The 18,346-nt window shown below is 31.6% G+C and overlaps 1 protein-coding gene and 1 long non-coding RNA gene across 7 annotated transcripts in view; one reads left to right on the top strand and one right to left on the bottom strand.

Annotated features, from left to right (window-relative positions):
* The first annotated feature begins 214 nt into the window (after positions 1 to 214).
* The window catches only part of LOC132909219 (la-related protein 1B), a 29,727-nt gene continuing 11,595 nt past the window's right edge, over positions 215 to 18,346 (top strand). For 4 of the 6 annotated variants that reach the window (XR_009658509.1, XM_060963924.1, XM_060963910.1 and 1 more), the window contains exons 1-15: positions 215 to 2,056; positions 12,928 to 13,001; positions 13,203 to 13,256; positions 13,638 to 13,806; positions 13,912 to 14,016; positions 14,067 to 14,242; positions 14,460 to 14,584; positions 14,661 to 14,850; positions 15,198 to 15,755; positions 16,061 to 16,218; positions 16,578 to 16,803; positions 16,873 to 17,040; positions 17,134 to 17,381; positions 17,469 to 17,629; positions 17,877 to 18,131. Coding sequence is in view for 5 of the 6 variants with exons in the window: in XM_060963924.1 (XP_060819907.1) it covers positions 1,225 to 2,056; positions 12,928 to 13,001; positions 13,203 to 13,256; positions 13,638 to 13,806; positions 13,912 to 14,016; positions 14,067 to 14,242; positions 14,460 to 14,584; positions 14,661 to 14,850; positions 15,198 to 15,755; positions 16,061 to 16,218; positions 16,578 to 16,803; positions 16,873 to 17,040; positions 17,134 to 17,381; positions 17,469 to 17,629; positions 17,877 to 18,131 (3,499 nt within the window). In the remaining variant the exon portion in view is untranslated. The remainder of the gene's footprint in view (positions 2,057 to 12,927; positions 13,002 to 13,202; positions 13,257 to 13,637; positions 13,807 to 13,911; positions 14,017 to 14,066; positions 14,243 to 14,459; positions 14,585 to 14,660; positions 14,851 to 15,197; positions 15,756 to 16,060; positions 16,219 to 16,577; positions 16,804 to 16,872; positions 17,041 to 17,133; positions 17,382 to 17,468; positions 17,630 to 17,876; positions 18,132 to 18,346) is intronic. The other 2 variants (XM_060963934.1, XM_060963943.1) reach the window with 2 other exon arrangements.
* On the bottom strand, positions 9,340 to 10,259 carry LOC132909353 (uncharacterized). Its single transcript, XR_009658528.1, has 2 exons — positions 10,069 to 10,259; positions 9,340 to 9,492 (listed from the first exon to the last, which is right to left on the bottom strand). It is a non-coding gene; the product is annotated as an uncharacterized LOC132909353 (long non-coding RNA).

Raw genomic sequence — 18,346 nt, 5'->3', positions numbered from 1 at the left:
TATGGACAATAGGATTAGAGGTAAACAGATCTTTTTCTTTTTTTATTTCACTTAAAGCTTTTGTTTAAGATTCTCGTAGTGACCCGAACGTACTAGTTTAAGGACTAATTTAAATAGTGCGGGCATTTATGAAATAGGAAATACGGTGGCGCCATCTGCAGAACTGCCTAGTAAAATCGATTAAACCGGAAACTGTGTAGTCGCTTGCGTACAGGCCAGGAGCAAGCGTTGGCCACATGTGTTTTGCAGACTGTGGAGAAAGATCGTCGAAAATGCCGTGTTTACGTAATCCGTGGTAACGTGACGTTGAAACAGTACTCCTGAACTCGCTGCTGTTGTGACAAAATTTTTAACCTGCACATCAAACAATCCAGGATAGATACGCAAAATATAAAGAAGAACGCAAAGAAGAAAAATTACTTGTATTAACAAGGTGTATTCTGATTATGTACTCAAGTTTCTCGTTTCTACTCGGCACGCACCGCGTATACCCTTGTATTTCTTCGACATATATCATCTATAAAGAAGGTAGATTAACCATCATTTAATTATTCATCATCGGTTAGGAAAATATTTATACCGGCTGATTTTCGATCGTCTAGTGAAATCGCCGAGTCAGCGTGTTCTTAACCACGCAACCTATTGCCTCGTGTACATAAAACGAGAATTCTCCGTACATTCGATTGAATTTTAGTAGAAATTTTTTCGTCAGAAATTTGTTCTTCGTTGAATTTCTAAAGAACATTCTGGTACGACTGAATTAAAAAAGTATAAGAGAAAAAAAGAGACGTTATAGGTACTCAGTAACGACCGCGTGTGCACGCCGCGCCTTCTGGAAAGAGCGATTCCTCGTGACGAGTTTCGAGTGGGCTTTCTATTCGTCAACGGCTAATGTTCTACGTTTGTGTTAAATTTAACGCCAATTTCTATTAAATTTAACGTGTTCGTGCTTTGTCGAGCACGAACTCGAAGGAGACATGCATCCAGTCTGTAGTATGGAAGATATCCTTAGATTGATGTTTTAAAGCCGAATCGACACACGATACGTCTCGAATCTCTAATCAGGCAACGAGGCTGTTCGGTTAGATTAATGTGTCCGACGGTGTTCAACGTTCCTCAGGACTCCTCAACCGCCTGAGAGGAAATAATATCTTATAAAACCTTTTTGAACAAAATCCTCGTGTTGGAACCTCGTGTTTTGTCTTTCCGCGGGTACTGTTTAAAATGGCGACCAAGGTAGCCAGTGGTACGCAGGGAAGTGCCGAGAAGGAACAGGGGCCCGGAGTCTCTTATGCAAGTATCTTGAACCCAAAAAGTGGCAGTGAGACCCGAGTTGTTAACAAAGGTAACAACAAGGAGAACATTGGTAGTCAAGTGGTTCAACAACAATCCGTACCCATCAAGGATTGTATTGCTTCTCAGAATTTAACTGTTAAAGGGAAATCTTATCAAAGAACTGGTAGGAGAATCAATCCACAAAACAAAATTGAGAAACGTTATGTTAACGAATTACCAACTGCCACTGAACAAAATCAGTTAGTTATTCAGAAGGAGAATTTAGTCGAGGAAAGACAAGAAGCCACTGTTGAACAAATGAATGGTGACATAGGAGGCGACGGAGAGTTTCAGACAGTAGCACCAAAGAGTGCTAGAAGGAAAGAAAAGTTAAGAGAACAACAGCGAGATTTTAGAGAAAGGCAAAAACATCGTGATCACAGAAATCCTCTTCGTGGTCATACTGGAAGCAATGAGAGATCATATAAGGAACGAGATCGTGGAGACAGAGGAGGTATGGACCATGTTGTGGGAAATAAAGATATTTTGAGAGACAAGGAAGAAACAGAGGCAGAATCGGAAATTCAATCTTCAGCTCCTGTCAAATATGTAGAAGCTCCTTTACCTGCAGTCAATCCTTGGACCAAAAGTAAAATTACAATACCAGTTACACCTGCAAATTTTGTCACTACTGTACCCTCAGGGACTGTGGTATCTATGGAAAAACAGACTGACAAAGAAAAAAGGGTACTTCAACCTCAGCAGCAGCAAGGGATTGTTGGTAAGTACCAATACTCATTTATGCTTGAAAGTATTTATGTGTATTACCTATATACTATTCAAGTCTTTGTTTAAGAAAAGAGCCTCAACTTTTTAACATACTAATATAACAGAGGTGCATACTTTTCATAAATTTCAATGTCATTGCATTCCAAATATACTATACAACTTTGAAAATACTTTTACAAAGGTATTTTCATTTTGTTTGCTTCTTTTAAATTCTAACACGATTGAGTTATGGCGGTTATCAAATTAATTGTGAATAGGATTACTGTGTAAATAAGCTAATCAATTTTTACTTGTACTTTACACATGTGATGAAAAAGATTCTTATCTAGTGAGGATATATGGAAGTACATTTTCAAAGGTACTGATGATGGGGTATGGATAAAGTATTTGGAGAAGGGGAAACTGTGGTACTTACACAATTATTATTACATAAATAATACTTATAATGCAACATTTTCTAATATTTTATCAAAATAATTTTAAAATTACTAAAAGCTTACTTTTTAAAAATATTTACTATTTATTAAAATGCTATTATAAATTATTACATATAGTATACAGGGAAAATTATAAATCTTGATGACTCTAAATAATTTCTAAGAAGTATGTTGCACAGAAAAATATTTTATAAAAAGATTATACCTTGTCAAAAGTAATAAGTGATGCTGAAATGTATTTTTTTATTAACTTGTTTATGATAAAATATCAAGGTCATTGGGATTTTTTAAAACAGAATGTATAATTTTCGTGTCAAAACTTGGAAGAACAGTTACATTTTGATGTGTTAGCGCCTATTTCGCTAATAATTATTAGTAATTATTAAAAATATTTATAATAACATTGATGGTTTGATTTAGTTACTTTCTTTACAATTAGTAACACTATTAATTGCAACAGCAGTGTCGTTCTATCGTCTCCGTACAATCGGCACACGTTCACAAACTATACAGTTATTGGAGAATGGCATTGTAATGAAATAATAAAGTTGTAACAAAGTTGATATTTTTTGCATTTAATTTAATGTATAAAAGTCAATAGAAACCATTTTGATCGCTTACTGCAATTAACACAGCTATATTGTCATGCTTCGGGTCATTTTCAATCCATTTATGACTGAAAATGAAAGATAATTCTTTCTCATGAAAAAATTGACTATCATTTCAAATTTTTATGCAGAACATGTTTTTCATATTATTTTAGGAAATATGTTTTAAAAATTCATTTCAGCATCATATGTAACACTAACATATATTTAACATGTAATTTTTTAGTAGAACGTATTTGTTAAAAATATGTGTACGATTGTATAATGATTTTAGAAATGTGATTTGTAAAATATTGCAAAAAGCTCACATAAATGAGATATGTTGCTTAAAAATCGAAGGAAGAAATAAAAAAGAGTTCTCGATTTCTTTATCGTGCATTTTCTATGGAGAGTAGGAAATGAAAATGTGTGCTATTACGCTGCGCGCCAATTTTGAAACTGGTTATAGACGCTTAACCATAAAGACGATTAATCTTAAACATTATTGTAGACGATTAATTTTTCAAAAATTCTTGTGAAACACGTTTCTATTTGCAGATTGTGAGTAGTTTCTTAGTTTTAAGCGGAATTATAAAAATATTATAAGAATAAATAAAAGAGTGAAATTATTGAGAAAGTGACCTAACTACGAATAAAGTGGTCTATATTAGGTTAGACGTGTTACGAAATCTGGAACACAAGTAGAAGCATTAATAAATAAATAATAAGAAAAATTCAAAATCAACATGATATATTACATTAATTCTGCAAATTAGAAATTCCTTGTTTTAATATTTGAGTTTGCCAATTCTAACAAAAATTTATTAATTAATTTAAAAATATAATCTTTCTGAAGAAAATCTTTTACCGAGTTTTTTAATCATGTCTAATTTAATAAAACGGATTAATCATATACGTAATATATTAAAAAATAAGTAGTAATCGAATTTTTGAAACTTTTTATATGCAACTTTTTTAGAAGTTGTAATTTATTTCTCGTGTTTGACGCGATTTTCTTACATAACAATACGCAGTGTTAGCAAAAGTGAACAAATTTCGTTATGTAATGTAACAGCTTTTACAATGTTTAGTCAGATGTAATGTTATTTAGGAAAAAAACTGCATCTCCATGTAAGAATACAGGTGGGCGTTATACGCATCGGTAATTCAGGTGTTCGATCATTATAACAATAGTAGTAGGGAATTTTGAATGGTTGATTTGATTGTCTTATCTGAACACTGTTGACAAGTCTTCGGTATACGTGGCCAGAAAATAACCATGTTGGCAATCGAGCACAACACACGTCACCTATAGTCTTTCTTCATTTGCATAACAAATTTTTGATCCCCTTCCTGAGCGGTCCTTTCTCTGCTTCGTAAAAGTTTCAATCACTTGATCCAACATTGCTGCAACATTAATAGCGCTATATATAATATATCTTATTATTATTTCAAACATTAAGATATATTATATATAGCGCCATTAAGAATCTACGTGAATTGATTTTTTTTCAAGTTAATTTATTTAGAAAATAAGTTATTATACACGTTTATGTAAATTGAAAGTATTAAAACAAGAAATAGTTAAATTAATTAAAATTAAACAAAAAATGAAAATTATAGCGAGCGATACAGCAAAAATTTATTAACATTCAAATGAATATAAAATTTTAAGAAAATATCAAGTATTACGTACAATATAATGTAGAACATTGCTACGTGTCATTGTAATAATATTAGTAATCGAAAAGTTATTTATAATTTATATTATGAAAGAGGGGATATAAAATAGGAAGGAATTAAATTACTAATAACGTTAAAATAAAATGAAGCTATTGAACTATTGGTAACACTAAGTATGTAGTTAAAAAAAAGAGATGTTTGACAGCAGAGTTGCTGATAAACTAACTAATAAGGTTACTTAATAAATTCGAAGTGTTAGAAATACAAGACCAGATAACGATTGGGCGATTAGTAAACGAGGTATTAGTTACGATTATGAAAGCAAATGTATAGTATGACAAGCTGATGTGCAATTAATTAGTTAGTACAGGTGTATATTTATTATTTAGCACAGCTTCTGCTGTATAAAATTGTTAGTTTATATTAATACATTAAAAAACATACTGATAACATACATTTTTATTTGGAAAAAAGGCTAGTATATTAGCTGAATGTTACTTTTAGTTTACTACACGGTAATTTTTTAGAATTACGAAATTTATCGTAAGAAGGAAAACTAGCATTAGCGCTGTAATTAAAGTTTTTAATAACCAAAACTAATCTAAATCCAGTTAATGTTCTTTAGTTAATGACCTTACGATCCCTAGGTAATGGATCTACACAAAGAAATCAGTTACTTCGTAGTTCAATTCATTCGGCGAATCCATTGTTACTTTATACTTAAAAATATCTGGCAAATTAAGTTTCATTATTTGATTGTTATCGATCAGTCCAATTATTCGATTTATGTGCAAATAGTGAATACGTCAAGGACAACGACATTGACGCTCTTTTTGAACGGTTGACAGTAGGGAGTAGCACGTGATGCAATAATAAAAACCTCGTAACCAGGTCTGTGAAGTTGGCACTTCAAAGTGCAAATTTGTATAAAAAACAAACAGTATTATTTGTCCACATTTGCCCAACCGACATTTTTGCTCGTCTTTTTTTTAAAAAGTGTTACGACGAAATTAAAACATTTGACATTAGTGCCCCATTAATAACTATGTTTATTTACGAACATTTGAAAAGCATCCCCAGTTTATTACAATTTTTAAATACATGTATCTTATAGATTTTACTAACTTTTCTTTCTTTCTTATTTTTTCTTTTTTTTTTTTTTTTTTTTTTTTTAATAATACTTAGCCAACCGTGCGCGCCACAACGAGCAATACGTTCCCACTACGCTCGGACAAGCCAACCTATACGTTGTCCATCGCGCATTTTTCCAAGTCTCGGGGGAGTAATATTCACTACTTGAAAAACAAAGAAGTCTAAAAATTATTTAAGCAGTTAATTATATTTTGTGATAATGATTTTATTTTACGATTTCACATATTGTTTATATAAAATATCAAATTAAAAGCATATATTAAAAGTATAAAAAATAGGTAAAATTAAAAACATTAAAGATGACTAAAGATAAATAACACGACTTCAACGTGAAATTAAAAATTTATAATGCATTTTAATATTTTTTTGCAGCGTGGTATTGTTCGATTATAACTTTATTTAATTATAACTGATAGTGTAACTTTTTAATTAATTACTAAATTGGTGCATTTTATTATATAGTGTACTTTATAAAAGCAGAGAAAATAGCACAATGGGGAACAATTCCAGGTAAACATTAACTCATAATAACAAAAATAAAAAAGAAAATCCGTTGCTAAAATTAAAAAGGGAGATCTTCCGTTTCGGTCACACAGCGATGTCCTTCACAGAGGGTAGATCTTTCCGTTAGGTTGGCTATTTTTTTCTTTTTTATTTTATTTTAGTTTTTTTTTACAATTTGTTCTTATGGACATTTGGTAAAGTGTTATATCTTGTTGATGAAAAAAAAATAAAATAAAAATAAATATAGCATGTGGGTGGCTACCCCCAGCGGGGTGCCAGCTTCGTTTTTTCTAAGTTATATCTTTTATGTAGTTGGCTAAGTGTCAATATAATTTTACAATCATTTTCAATACATTACAAAGATGGATTATCGGAAGCATACCTCTCCTGACATTGTCCTTCGGATGGCATACCTGTTCGGGATTTTGAGTGACCTTCAGTTTACAATACGGGCAGCACATCTGCCTTTTTGGGAAAGTCCCGAATTTCCTACTTAAGCTATAAACTTTACGATGCGGACCTCATCAAGAAGCTAGTTAACAATCTAAGTGCTCAATAAGTCCGTTCTAAAGTAAACATCCGGTATTAATGAACAATACCAAAGGAGATGCACTTAGGAAGGTACACAATTATAAGATTGGAAAGAATAGATTCCCATCTCATAAAAATGACATGTTTCTATGCCTGTCAATTCCGTTACATGGACTATTAAAAACGATGGTTGGACAGACGATTCTAATGTTTAATTTACAGAAAATGCAATAAGAGATATTTATGAAATCAAAAAAAAAAATGTGAATCGGGGTGCTGATGTAATATTTTTTAATTTGGTCACAATCCTTTCTTAAAAGAAGGGAAAACTTAAAATTTTGCTTGGACAGTCGTAAAAAAACAAATACTGATTTTTTTTTAAATAAAAATTTGCATTCCGGGATGCTAACTTCATAAGCCTTCTCATAACTGTATTCGGTATTACGTTCTTCGCTGTAATTCAGACATTCACTCTCGAATTTCTCTAGGATCTAACCAATGAACAGCGAGTACGATTGCAAAAGAAGAGTGAATAGTTTCACATTTACAGGAATAAAAGATCTATATAACATGTATCATACACATATTTCTAAAAGTTTCTTATGATAAATGTTTAAATACTTTCAGTCATTATGAACCACAGCAAATGCTAAAAACTGAGGTGAGCTGAATTTAAAAAGTATATTTACAGTCGATTTTATTTCGTGCACTGTTCATAGATTAAAGAAATATCTGATCGTTTCTATGTTTCAATTAGTACTTTTTTCCTTACTGGTTCCAGTATTCACGTATGTTCACATTATTTATTTGTTAGTAGATTGAAATGCGCATTGCTAAAAAGTTGCAAGGCGAGTGGTATAATAATCTCACGTCTACGAGGGAAAATTATAGTCGTTGGTTCCCTCATTATTTCAGCGTTCCATATATTTTATTAAAATGTTTCGCAGAAAGTGAGAGTGGTGAGAGGGAAACCTGTTTCAAGTTGTAGACCTTCTACCTTCGATAAAAGTAGAATCGTAAAGGCCAATGAATGCCTTTCAAACGTGTATGCATTTATGTTAAATAAGAATACAAATAGAAAAAAGTAGTCGTAGTGTCAAGATCACTTCCTTTTGCTTTTGAATGCGATTACATGACGTAATACACGTGGATAATATCAAAATAATAATAGAGTAGAATACTAATAATAGCTCGTAATTTCATAAAAATTTTTAGGTAGAATATTCCAGGTTGTTATATTTAAAGCAACGATAAAAATTTAGCGAGTTTCTTTCATCAAAGATTGTCTTATATAAAATATATACAATACATGTTTATACATATACATGTTTAAAATTACTGTAAAATTAATATAATTTTGGTGTAACTTGTTTATTACCCGAACATTTTTGTCATTTCAAATTTCATCATCATTTGCTTACTTACGTTGCTTACTATGCAAAATACTAAATAAAATTGGGTAATGTATAGTATTCGATATTGCAAAATTTTTTATCTGTATGTGTGTGTTCAGGGGTATTTTAAATCGTTACAATCGAAAATGAGGGTAATTTTTTATGGAAATGAACGATTTTGAAAATTCGGTCTTATGAACATCTGGCAGGAAGACTTTAAATGCAAAAATCCATGTAAGACACCTGATCATACAGAGCTGTAAGTGGTAAGCGGCGAAGCAATTAATGGCACAGCTAATGCCAATGCTCCAAATGTCAATTTTGCTGCTCAAATTTGCACATACAGCTCTCTGTATGATCACGGCTTAATCAGTCGCCTCATGGCGGCCAAAAAATGGAAAATAATCCAATGCATAATAAGTCACACAATAGGTTAAGAGTACCAAATTTTAAGAAAGGAAGCATCAGAATCAATGAATACGTCACATTAACAAGTTGGCCGAAATTTTTAAAGCCTTATTTCTGTTAGAAACGAACCTAACTTTCGATTTCAGTGACCTCAAAAACTTTCAAAAAGTGTCATTCTAGCCGAATATTTTGTAGTGCGGATACTATACTATAATTAAAATTTATATTTCTACTAATTAGAGCAAATGCTGTAATATATTAATAAGAGTTATTGTACTCTCTTTTGTCTCGTTTCTTGCTAAAATTAAAATTTCAATGAGTGCAAAAAATTATTCTTTTTCTAGAGTCATTAACAGTTGACTTGTCTGGTTAATTATGAAGAAACGTAATGTTACGTCAGGTATCGTTAATGTGTTACTTAATGAACTTAGCGCGTTGAAATTCTTACCTCTAAATATTCGAATGAATATTTCATGCTAATTAACATTTTTTGTTTCATCTATAAATTTTCATTTCACTGGTTGCAAAATATATTACATTGATATTTAAAAGAGAGAGAGAGAGAAAGATATTGATTCGTTTTTACGTCGAACTTTACATGCTATATTTTTAACATTACTTTGAGCGATTCGCTACAGGATCTGACACGAGCAAACAAGTTTTCCTCCGTTCTCCTTGTTCTTTGTTCGTAACCGGCCGCCGGCCTCCTTGTGCGGCACCCATGAGTTGTTCCTACGACAAATTTACGTATTGAATTGACCGGAAGTTGTTGAGCGCGCGTACGCGTGTTATTGTGTTAGCTAGTTATCGATGTAACAAGATGGAACAAATCGGTTGCCATCAGCTTTCCTGCTTGGTTACTCTGTTTCGTAAGAAATATTGATTTCTTGCATATCTCGCGATATGAGAAAAATGTGCTGTTTGGTAACGTTACCTTGCGATAACGATGCCGATATTATAAATGAGATTGAGTCACACCATCTATTTGTCAGTTCTTGCCTAGTCATAATTTAGGCCATTAGTAATAATCCCATTAGTAAATAAATAAATAACAACTTTTTTCTTTTTACTTGCGGAATGGACTATGGATTCTTATACTATCATAGAGTAAACATAGTATACAAAAACATATAAAATATTCTAAGTATAATATTCGTTACAATATTTAGTATGTAAAACAACTGTGTATTTAGATTTCATTTCTTTAATTATATTTATAAAAATATAAATTTCTTTTCAACTTTAAAAAGAAGCAGCTGCTAGTATTTGCTGCTAGATTTACCGTGATTGGTCGCTGCTCGTATTTACCGTGCTTGGCCGCTGCAGGCATTTTCGTTTCTCCCTCCCTGCCTAGTGGCTCAGTGCATCGTCGACTCTCGAGCTGCAACGACGAAGTAGTACGCGGCGGGTTTTCCATCGTGTCTCTAGTCAAAAGAATTCTTTTCTAATATTCACTATTCTTAAAACATATGTATTAAAAAACTCTCTTAAAAAATAATTATTATAGTGCAAGATAGGTATATGTGTGAGCAATATTCATTGGTGTAACAGTTTGTTCATCGACAGTGTGTGCAAGTCATATCGAACTTGGAAGTTTTCATTGTGCCATTAGTAGAGTTCATATTAATTTATATTTCTTAATAAATGTTTATATACAATAAAGTGTGTATAAAGAAAAACAGCGAATGAAGGTACACAAACGCACCTGTTGCGCGAAAGTGAAGTGACTGTCGTAGTGCTATATAAGTGCATGAATCCGATTATAATATTTCGAATTTAGCTGTTATCTTTTCTATTTTATATCACTATCAAGAAATACTAGCTTACGCGCGAACCTCTACTTACGTGAACCTTATATAAAAGTTTGAAGTATTCTTTTCTACGTGTGAACGACGAAGAACTGAAATCTAGTGAGCAGAACCGAGTTTTTAACGAAGATGCGATACACAATGAAGATGCATCAAAATAAAAGCAATACTGTTCAACGTGAGTTTTATTTGATTTTTGAAATCAATACTAACGATAATATTTTTATGTTTTGTTCAGGGTTATTGCTATTAATCATATTTGTAAGATGAGAAAATTTATATTGCATCTTTACTAAGTTTTAAGTAAATAACATAGGAGAAAGTGTAATATTTTTTATTGTTCTTCTATTGATAATTGTTTATAAAACGCATTTACTCTAATGCGTTATTATTATTTTACAGAAGTTTACTTCTATTGAATTAATTTGAATGTGGAAAAATTAGAGGCCAATCAGTTAACTAGATAATGCTATAAAATCGATTTCTCAGCTAAAAAACAATGCATGCTAAAGTACAAAGAACGAGATCCCGTTGAACCGGAGTCGAAAAAAAACCGCTCGGGGCTTTTTATACGCGCGCAATTCTTTTTCTGTCCTTACGAGGATAACCTAAGCCTGAAATGTTTAGATTACGTTTCTAAGAGATCGAATTGCTTGAAATGGAATGTTTTTGCTTTTTCTATACGTTGATATCGCAGAAATCTTCTGTGCAATATCCTTAGCAGATATCCCTTTATTTTCTGTGTTTTAGTAAATTTTTTTTTGTTTTTATTTAGTAAGATTTCTACTATAAAAATTTATCCTACGCATGTTACTTGATAAATTTATTGGTCGTTCGTTATTCTTGGCTAATGATTCTGAATCGATTCGAAGTTTTTCAACATATATTACGAAAATTAGAACATGATTAAACACTTAAAAGTCATTAGGTGGTATTGACAAAATCTCCAATTATTTAGTTGGCAACCCAATACTTAAGACTTCAAACAGTTTCGAATTTTAAATCTATCTTAATTTTAAATCTAATCTTAATTTTAAATTTTAAAAAATTCGATGAATCTTCAAAGCCTTAGGATTCAAAATTTCTGAATTATTCTTCGTCTGTATCTCATATACTATGAAAACTTAAAATTCACAGTTTGAGATTTTCATATACGAAATATTTCAGAATACATGCCTGCAGTGACTACCCCAAACATTATTATATTTTACTGGTAGTACCAATCTTTCAGTGTACTCATTCAATTATACATTATTTTAATCATTATCATTGTGCAAGATACGTAAGATTACTTTTGTTTCCATCTCCTTATCTTTATTGGTATCTTTCTGCTTAGAATTAATTAAGAGAATTTTTGTCAAACCCGTTAGGTCTAGATCATCGAGACTGTAACGCGAGAAGCAGGACACGGTAATGCGTGAGTTACTTTCGCTTTCGCGGTGATTTGTGTTTTCGAAGCAAACGAAAGATCGACTCGACCGAAAACAGGTCAACAAGTAAATCTACAGCTGGTATCACTTGCGTAACATGCGCCCTATGTTTCGAGAAGTCGTTTGTACATTTCTAGCGCACACGTTATATTGCTTATTTATAGAAAATAAAGAAATCAGGGATAGTGTCAAACTCTCGTTTGTACGTTTTCAGTTATTGCGTGTTTATGTATACAGGATGTTCCAATTTCTTCTAAACAAACTTTGTAAAAACGTAATATAGATATGGATGATTCGAAACTTTATTAAAAAGTTATAATAAAGATGGAAAACATGAAAGGGACAATATTCACGCTTCTAATATTAACTGATTTCATTTTACTAAGTTTTATTTATTGATAATTGAAAACAAAGGAAAAACAGAAACTTTATGATTTTAATAAAATTATATTAGTATTAGATCATTTTCACGTTGAATATTTAACGAAGATCAAAAATTATTTATTACTCGCTATATGTTATATGGTGTAAGTATCACTTTTCCCTTGAAATGAACATGAATGATGGGGTAGTAAAAAATTAATACTAAATAATAATAATAATAAATAATAATACTACATATAAATATTTTCACGGACTTGTCGCTTAGTAACATTTTGCTTAAAAATCTAACTCCATTTTTTCCATAGAAATTACCTTGATGATAATAGGAACCAATAAAAAGTGCCGTCCATTTTGTTTAAATTCTTTGTGCACTTTCTTTGGGACACCGGTCATAGATAAAAGGATTTATGAAGCACGTGTTCTGTAGATAATATAGGTCACGAAGTTACGAATAGATTATAAGTGACACGATAAGAATTGGTTTACGGTTGAAAAGTTTGACGTTAGAAAATATTCTATTCTATTAAAATACTTTTTTTTTACAGAGAACGGTATCAACACTGGAAATCATCCGACTATTGTGACTGTGTCAAAGGATAGAAGAAAATTTAATCAAAAGGTATATGCAATGATTCCAATTTTATGGTAAAATAATAATAATGTTAATATTTTTAGTAACATTAATAATAATGTTGATGATAATCATATAATATAGTAATTGTGTATAAAAATTTTCTTTTAATTAGAAATATTCTTAAGATACCAATTTCTTATTATATTTTATGGGATAAAATTAAAATCTAGTTTGTGACTTTAACAGGCGAGTGACTTCTCTGATATTGGGGATTGGCCAACCTTAGAAGCTTCAGGAGAGGTTGGTTAAAATTATTTGTCGTGTTTTTTGAACGCTTAGGTTATCTTGCCAACGCAACTTTTTAGCAAAATAATGTTTAATCAACGCTACTATATTTCATTTAATTTATCAATTAAAAAAAATTTGTTAAAAATTACTTTAGTTATATTTGGGATTCTCGGTTATTGTTTTAAAAGTAAAAAAATGTACTATGCAAAAGCTAGAACTCATAGGTAACATCATGTATTTATCTATGAGCGTAAAATTTTGCTATAGCAAAATCGAATGTTATCTCGTTGCGGACGTATTTCTTATCCGTGAAATCATTTGACATTCACACAATTATTTATTTCCTTAATTTTCTTTGTACACGTCACTAATTAAAAAAATATTTTCCTTTAGAAGAAGACGGTTGTAACAGTACAGAAGCAAAATGGTGTGATTGAACAAAATAACTGCAGAGAAAGTAGCAGTAATGCTGTTGAAAACAGAGGAAAAGAAAACAAAGAGCAAAATCATTGTCAACATGATGATGAAGAACACTTGGATAGTAATGAAAAGAAAAAAAAAGGTAACAATCACTGATTTATTTTCTTTGTTATGATATAAATGATAAAAGATGAGTGAAGAGTTATTTTTTAAGTTGAACTTTAATATTCTTTTTTCATCTTTATAGTGAATAAGCAGAAATGGGTACCGTTGGAAATAGATATAGCAAAAAATCGAAGCAAAAGAGATCGGTCACCAAAGTACCATAATCAGAGGGAAAAGAGTGGAGAAGGTATTTAATAAATATTTCATGATATTCTAAGTATTACATATTAAATTTAGAATTATATCTTTTAACAGAAGCAGATTCATACAGAAATAGAGAGCATGATAGGCCAGCCTACATTACAAGAGGTGGACGGGGGGGAGGGCGAAGTTACAGAGGAAGAGGAGGGCGTGGTGGACGAGGCGCTTATCGTGGTAACTTCAGGCACAGACATGACCAAGTTTATATGCAGGTAGTTCTATGTTTACTATTTTCTTATTACCTACATTTCGTATGTAACAAAAATAATGAATAATATAAATTATATTAATAATGATGATAAGCTAATGGGAATCTCTCAGAATATTCTTTGAAGAGTAGCGAAAGTAGACCTGATATTGAATGTTAATACAGAGATAAAGAACTTTAAATCTCTAAACAAGTTATTTTCAATTGACATATTTTTTTAGATGCATAAATTTGGTCTTTTGGATCCTAATTACATGATGGCTTACATGGGAACATTTTATTTTAATAACGCAAATTTCGTTAATATAAATACAACAACACTTAAGGAATTTCTGAGGAATCAAATGTAAGTTTGATAAATTAGTGAAAAACAAAAACAATACACAATTCTTTTCTTTAATATGTAATTTATACTTTCACAGAGAATATTACTTCAGCGAAGAAAATCTTTTAAGAGACTTCTTTCTACGTCGTAAAATGGACGCACAAGGCTTTTTACCTATTACTTTAATAGCTTCTTTTCATCGTGTACAGACGCTAACAACGGATGTTGGCCTTGTTATCGAGGCGATTATGGAATCCGATAAATTAGAATTAGTGGATGGATTTAAGGTAAAATAAACGTATATTCACAATTCTAATAATGCACAAATCGAAATTCGAATCCAGCTACATCATTTTGTGTTTTTGGTGAAAGAATTGTGCTAGATAAAATGGAAGAGGATTCGCTGACACCATTCGAGCTTAATTTAAGTTCAATGAATGGAGTTTGAAAGTAGACCTCCTCACAATTTCATCCCTGGAAAATATATTTTCTGCTGTATTGTAGCGATCGATTCAGATACGAGTTATCAGCTATTGTTGTCTTTTATGAAATATCAATTTTGAAATATTATTGCAGAATCTCTAAAATAATTTTCAAGAGTAAACGACTAATGTTATTTTTTTTTTTTTATTAGGTCAGAACGAAAATAGATCCTTTGAAGTGGCCTATCTTGGACGCGGCTGAAAATTCCGTATTCTTAGAACCGTCTGATACTTCGAATCCATCTCAAAACGAAGTAATACTCTCCTCCACGTCCGAATCCAATTTTTGCCCTGCTGCGAGACCTTTATCTACAATTCCTATTCCCCCAGTTCCACGCGTTCTTCAATCCAACCATATTATCTCAACAATAGGAAGGCTTAGTGAATCAGAAAGTATATCCTCATTGACAGGCGACACTTTAAATCCTGACGTACCGGAGTTCATACCAATTTCGAATGAACTGACAAACAGAAATAACGAACCTATTGTTTTCAATAATACGAGTGAATCGTTCAAGACAGAAGAACAATCAGTAGAAGTGAGAAGCATTCCAGCACTATCGGGTGATAATTCATTACTGCTCTCGAGAAACAAAGCCTCGAAACCGGACGATAAAATGTCCACAACAGTTAAGTGTTCTAGTCCATCCTCCGTACCAGAAGTGCAGGTCAACGGAGAATCACAATCTGTCAATGATGTTTGGAAAGAGGTAATTTTTTTTTCGTGTATTATTAGTACCAACATTGAAATGAAATATTCGCGTTTTTTAATCCACAGAAAAAACACTTCCACTTTTACAACTTACTCAAGATCTTAAATTGAATTGTACTTTTTTACTTAGAACTATAAAGAATGCAATGAATTTATAAAATGGTCTAGTAGGATTTTGTGTTACCGATTAAGTAAATTATAATTATAATACATCGATGTATAAAAATTACGACACAAACTGTAGATCTATTTCAAACAAGTTGTTATTAGTAATAAGTAATAACGAGTTCATGAAAATGATAGGTAAGACGAAGGGTGAAACCATCACATAAGGAAAGAAATGAAGAGAAAGAAAAAATTGATAACGTTAAAAGCGAAGAAAGAGAGGAGTTAGATTTTCAATTTGATGAGGAACTCGATACACCACCACCAACTGGCCGTCACAATGCATTTTCTGAATGGTTTGTTGCTATTTGTTTGACTTTCTTTTGATTATATTATGAATTTTATAGATGCGTCCATAACTTAAGAGTATATAGTATTCATAAAAAATAGCAAAAAGTATTTATCTACTACAGTAAACTCCAGATTAGCATTTTAAAGCAAATTGAATGTCTTCTTAAAGAGAAATTATAAATAAAGTTCCTGATTTATTTTGAATTGTTAGTACGACATTATATTTTTATTTCACTGATTACTATATACTTCTAAATACTTCTATTATATAATATATTATTCTATTATATAATTCTATATACTTCTATTGTCTTTTTCTCAAGTTACTCTGTATGGGTAAAAGTTAACATGTGATATATTGTAGGTCTGAAGACGATGAAGATTATGAATTGTCAGATAGAGATGTCAATAAACTTTTAATCTTCACACAAACGTCGGTGCCTATGTCGACGCGTATTCCGAAACACGAAGGTCATGACCGTACTGGGGACTGGACAACAAGAGTAAAAATGACCCAGGATCTCGAGCAAGCTATCAATGATGGATTGTACTATTATGAAGAAGATTTATGGATGAAAGATGGTCAAAGGGTAAGTTTAAATCATTTTTAAGAATATTTTTCTGGCATGCACAGGTTTGAATTACCTCGTTCCTTATAGTATGGATCTTCGTCGTCAATTGGAAGCTATAAGACTGTCAATATGATTAGTCAAGAAGATTTTGAAAAAATGGCTCCTAAAGCACCTAAAAAAGCTAATCCAGAAGTTCCACCACCACCACCATCCGCAATAGAAGATATGGAAGTGTCTCGTTCGCTTCCAACACAGGTACTTTTTCATTTCATATTTATTTAATCTCATTAATTATATTAATTTTGTTCATTTCACATTTTACATTTAACGTAATTATTGTATCCATAGATGTCAATGACTACAGATGGTCAAGAGAGAAGAGATCGCCGTGTAGATAGAAGTCATTGGAATGATAAATCGAGAAGTAGAAGAGGAGTGGTTCCTCGTTTCTTCGCGGTAGTAAAAGACGAACCTTCGGTAGATCCTAGGACACCACGAAAAAGAAAAACACGACATAGCAATAATCCGCCTGTTGAACATCACGTTGGTTGGATTATGGACGTTCGGGAGCATCGACCGCGTACATATTCCACGGGGTAAATTTACATCGCTAACAAGTTGAATAATAAGTGAAAAAATTTAATAACAATTTAATAACTTTACATTTTTATTGTATTGTACAGAAGTAGCACAGGAACAAGTCCGAATGAAGGTTACCTTGCTAGTAGTTACGGAAGTGCACCACAATCATTGCCTATTTTTCATCATCCAAGTCATGCTCTTCTGAAAGAGAACGGTTTTACACAGCAGGTTTACCACAAGTATCATTCGCGTTGCTTAAAAGGTGAATATAAATTTTCGTTTTTTAAATTATTTTTTTATGATTCATGAAATGATATTATCTAAATTAGTACTATAGACGATTAATATTTTTTATATAAATATACATAATGATGAATTATTTTATTTTTGTCTTCTTTTCCCGACTGAGGGATATCATGAAGAGAAAAGAGGATCTGAAAATATCTTAGTGTACATAAATTATAATTTCTTTGGGTACATAAATTTTCATCGTATTTATATTATTTCAGAACGTAAGAGACTTGGAATTGGCCAATCCCAAGAAATGAACACACTTTTCCGTTTTTGGTCATTCTTCTTGCGGGAAAATTTCAATCGTACTATGTATGAAGAATTCAGGACTGTAGCCAAAGAAGATGCCTCTGAGGGTTATCGATATGGTTTAGAATGCCTTTTTAGATTTTATAGTTATGGTTTGGAAAAGAGATTTAGACATCACCTGTATAAAGATTTCCAAATCGAAACGATACAAGATTACGAAAGTGGTTAGTGTATTTCTTTCTAAAACATCCAACTTGATGCACATTGTAGGTTATTTAGTTATAACATTTATTGTTAACTAAATGGTAAACGTGTGCTATAGTAAATGAAATGTTCAGTTCGTATCATAAGATCAATTTGTCTTGTGTGTGGTACTTAACGTAGCAACAAGCATTAATTAAATTAAAAACCGTTGTTTAGGTTGAATACAATGTGCTAA

Source organism: Bombus pascuorum, chromosome 1 (assembly GCF_905332965.1).
Source record: "Bombus pascuorum chromosome 1, iyBomPasc1.1, whole genome shotgun sequence".
In the NCBI taxonomy this organism is placed as follows: Eukaryota; Metazoa; Arthropoda; class Insecta; order Hymenoptera; family Apidae; genus Bombus; species Bombus pascuorum.
This window is presented reverse-complemented; position numbering and strand designations above follow the sequence as displayed.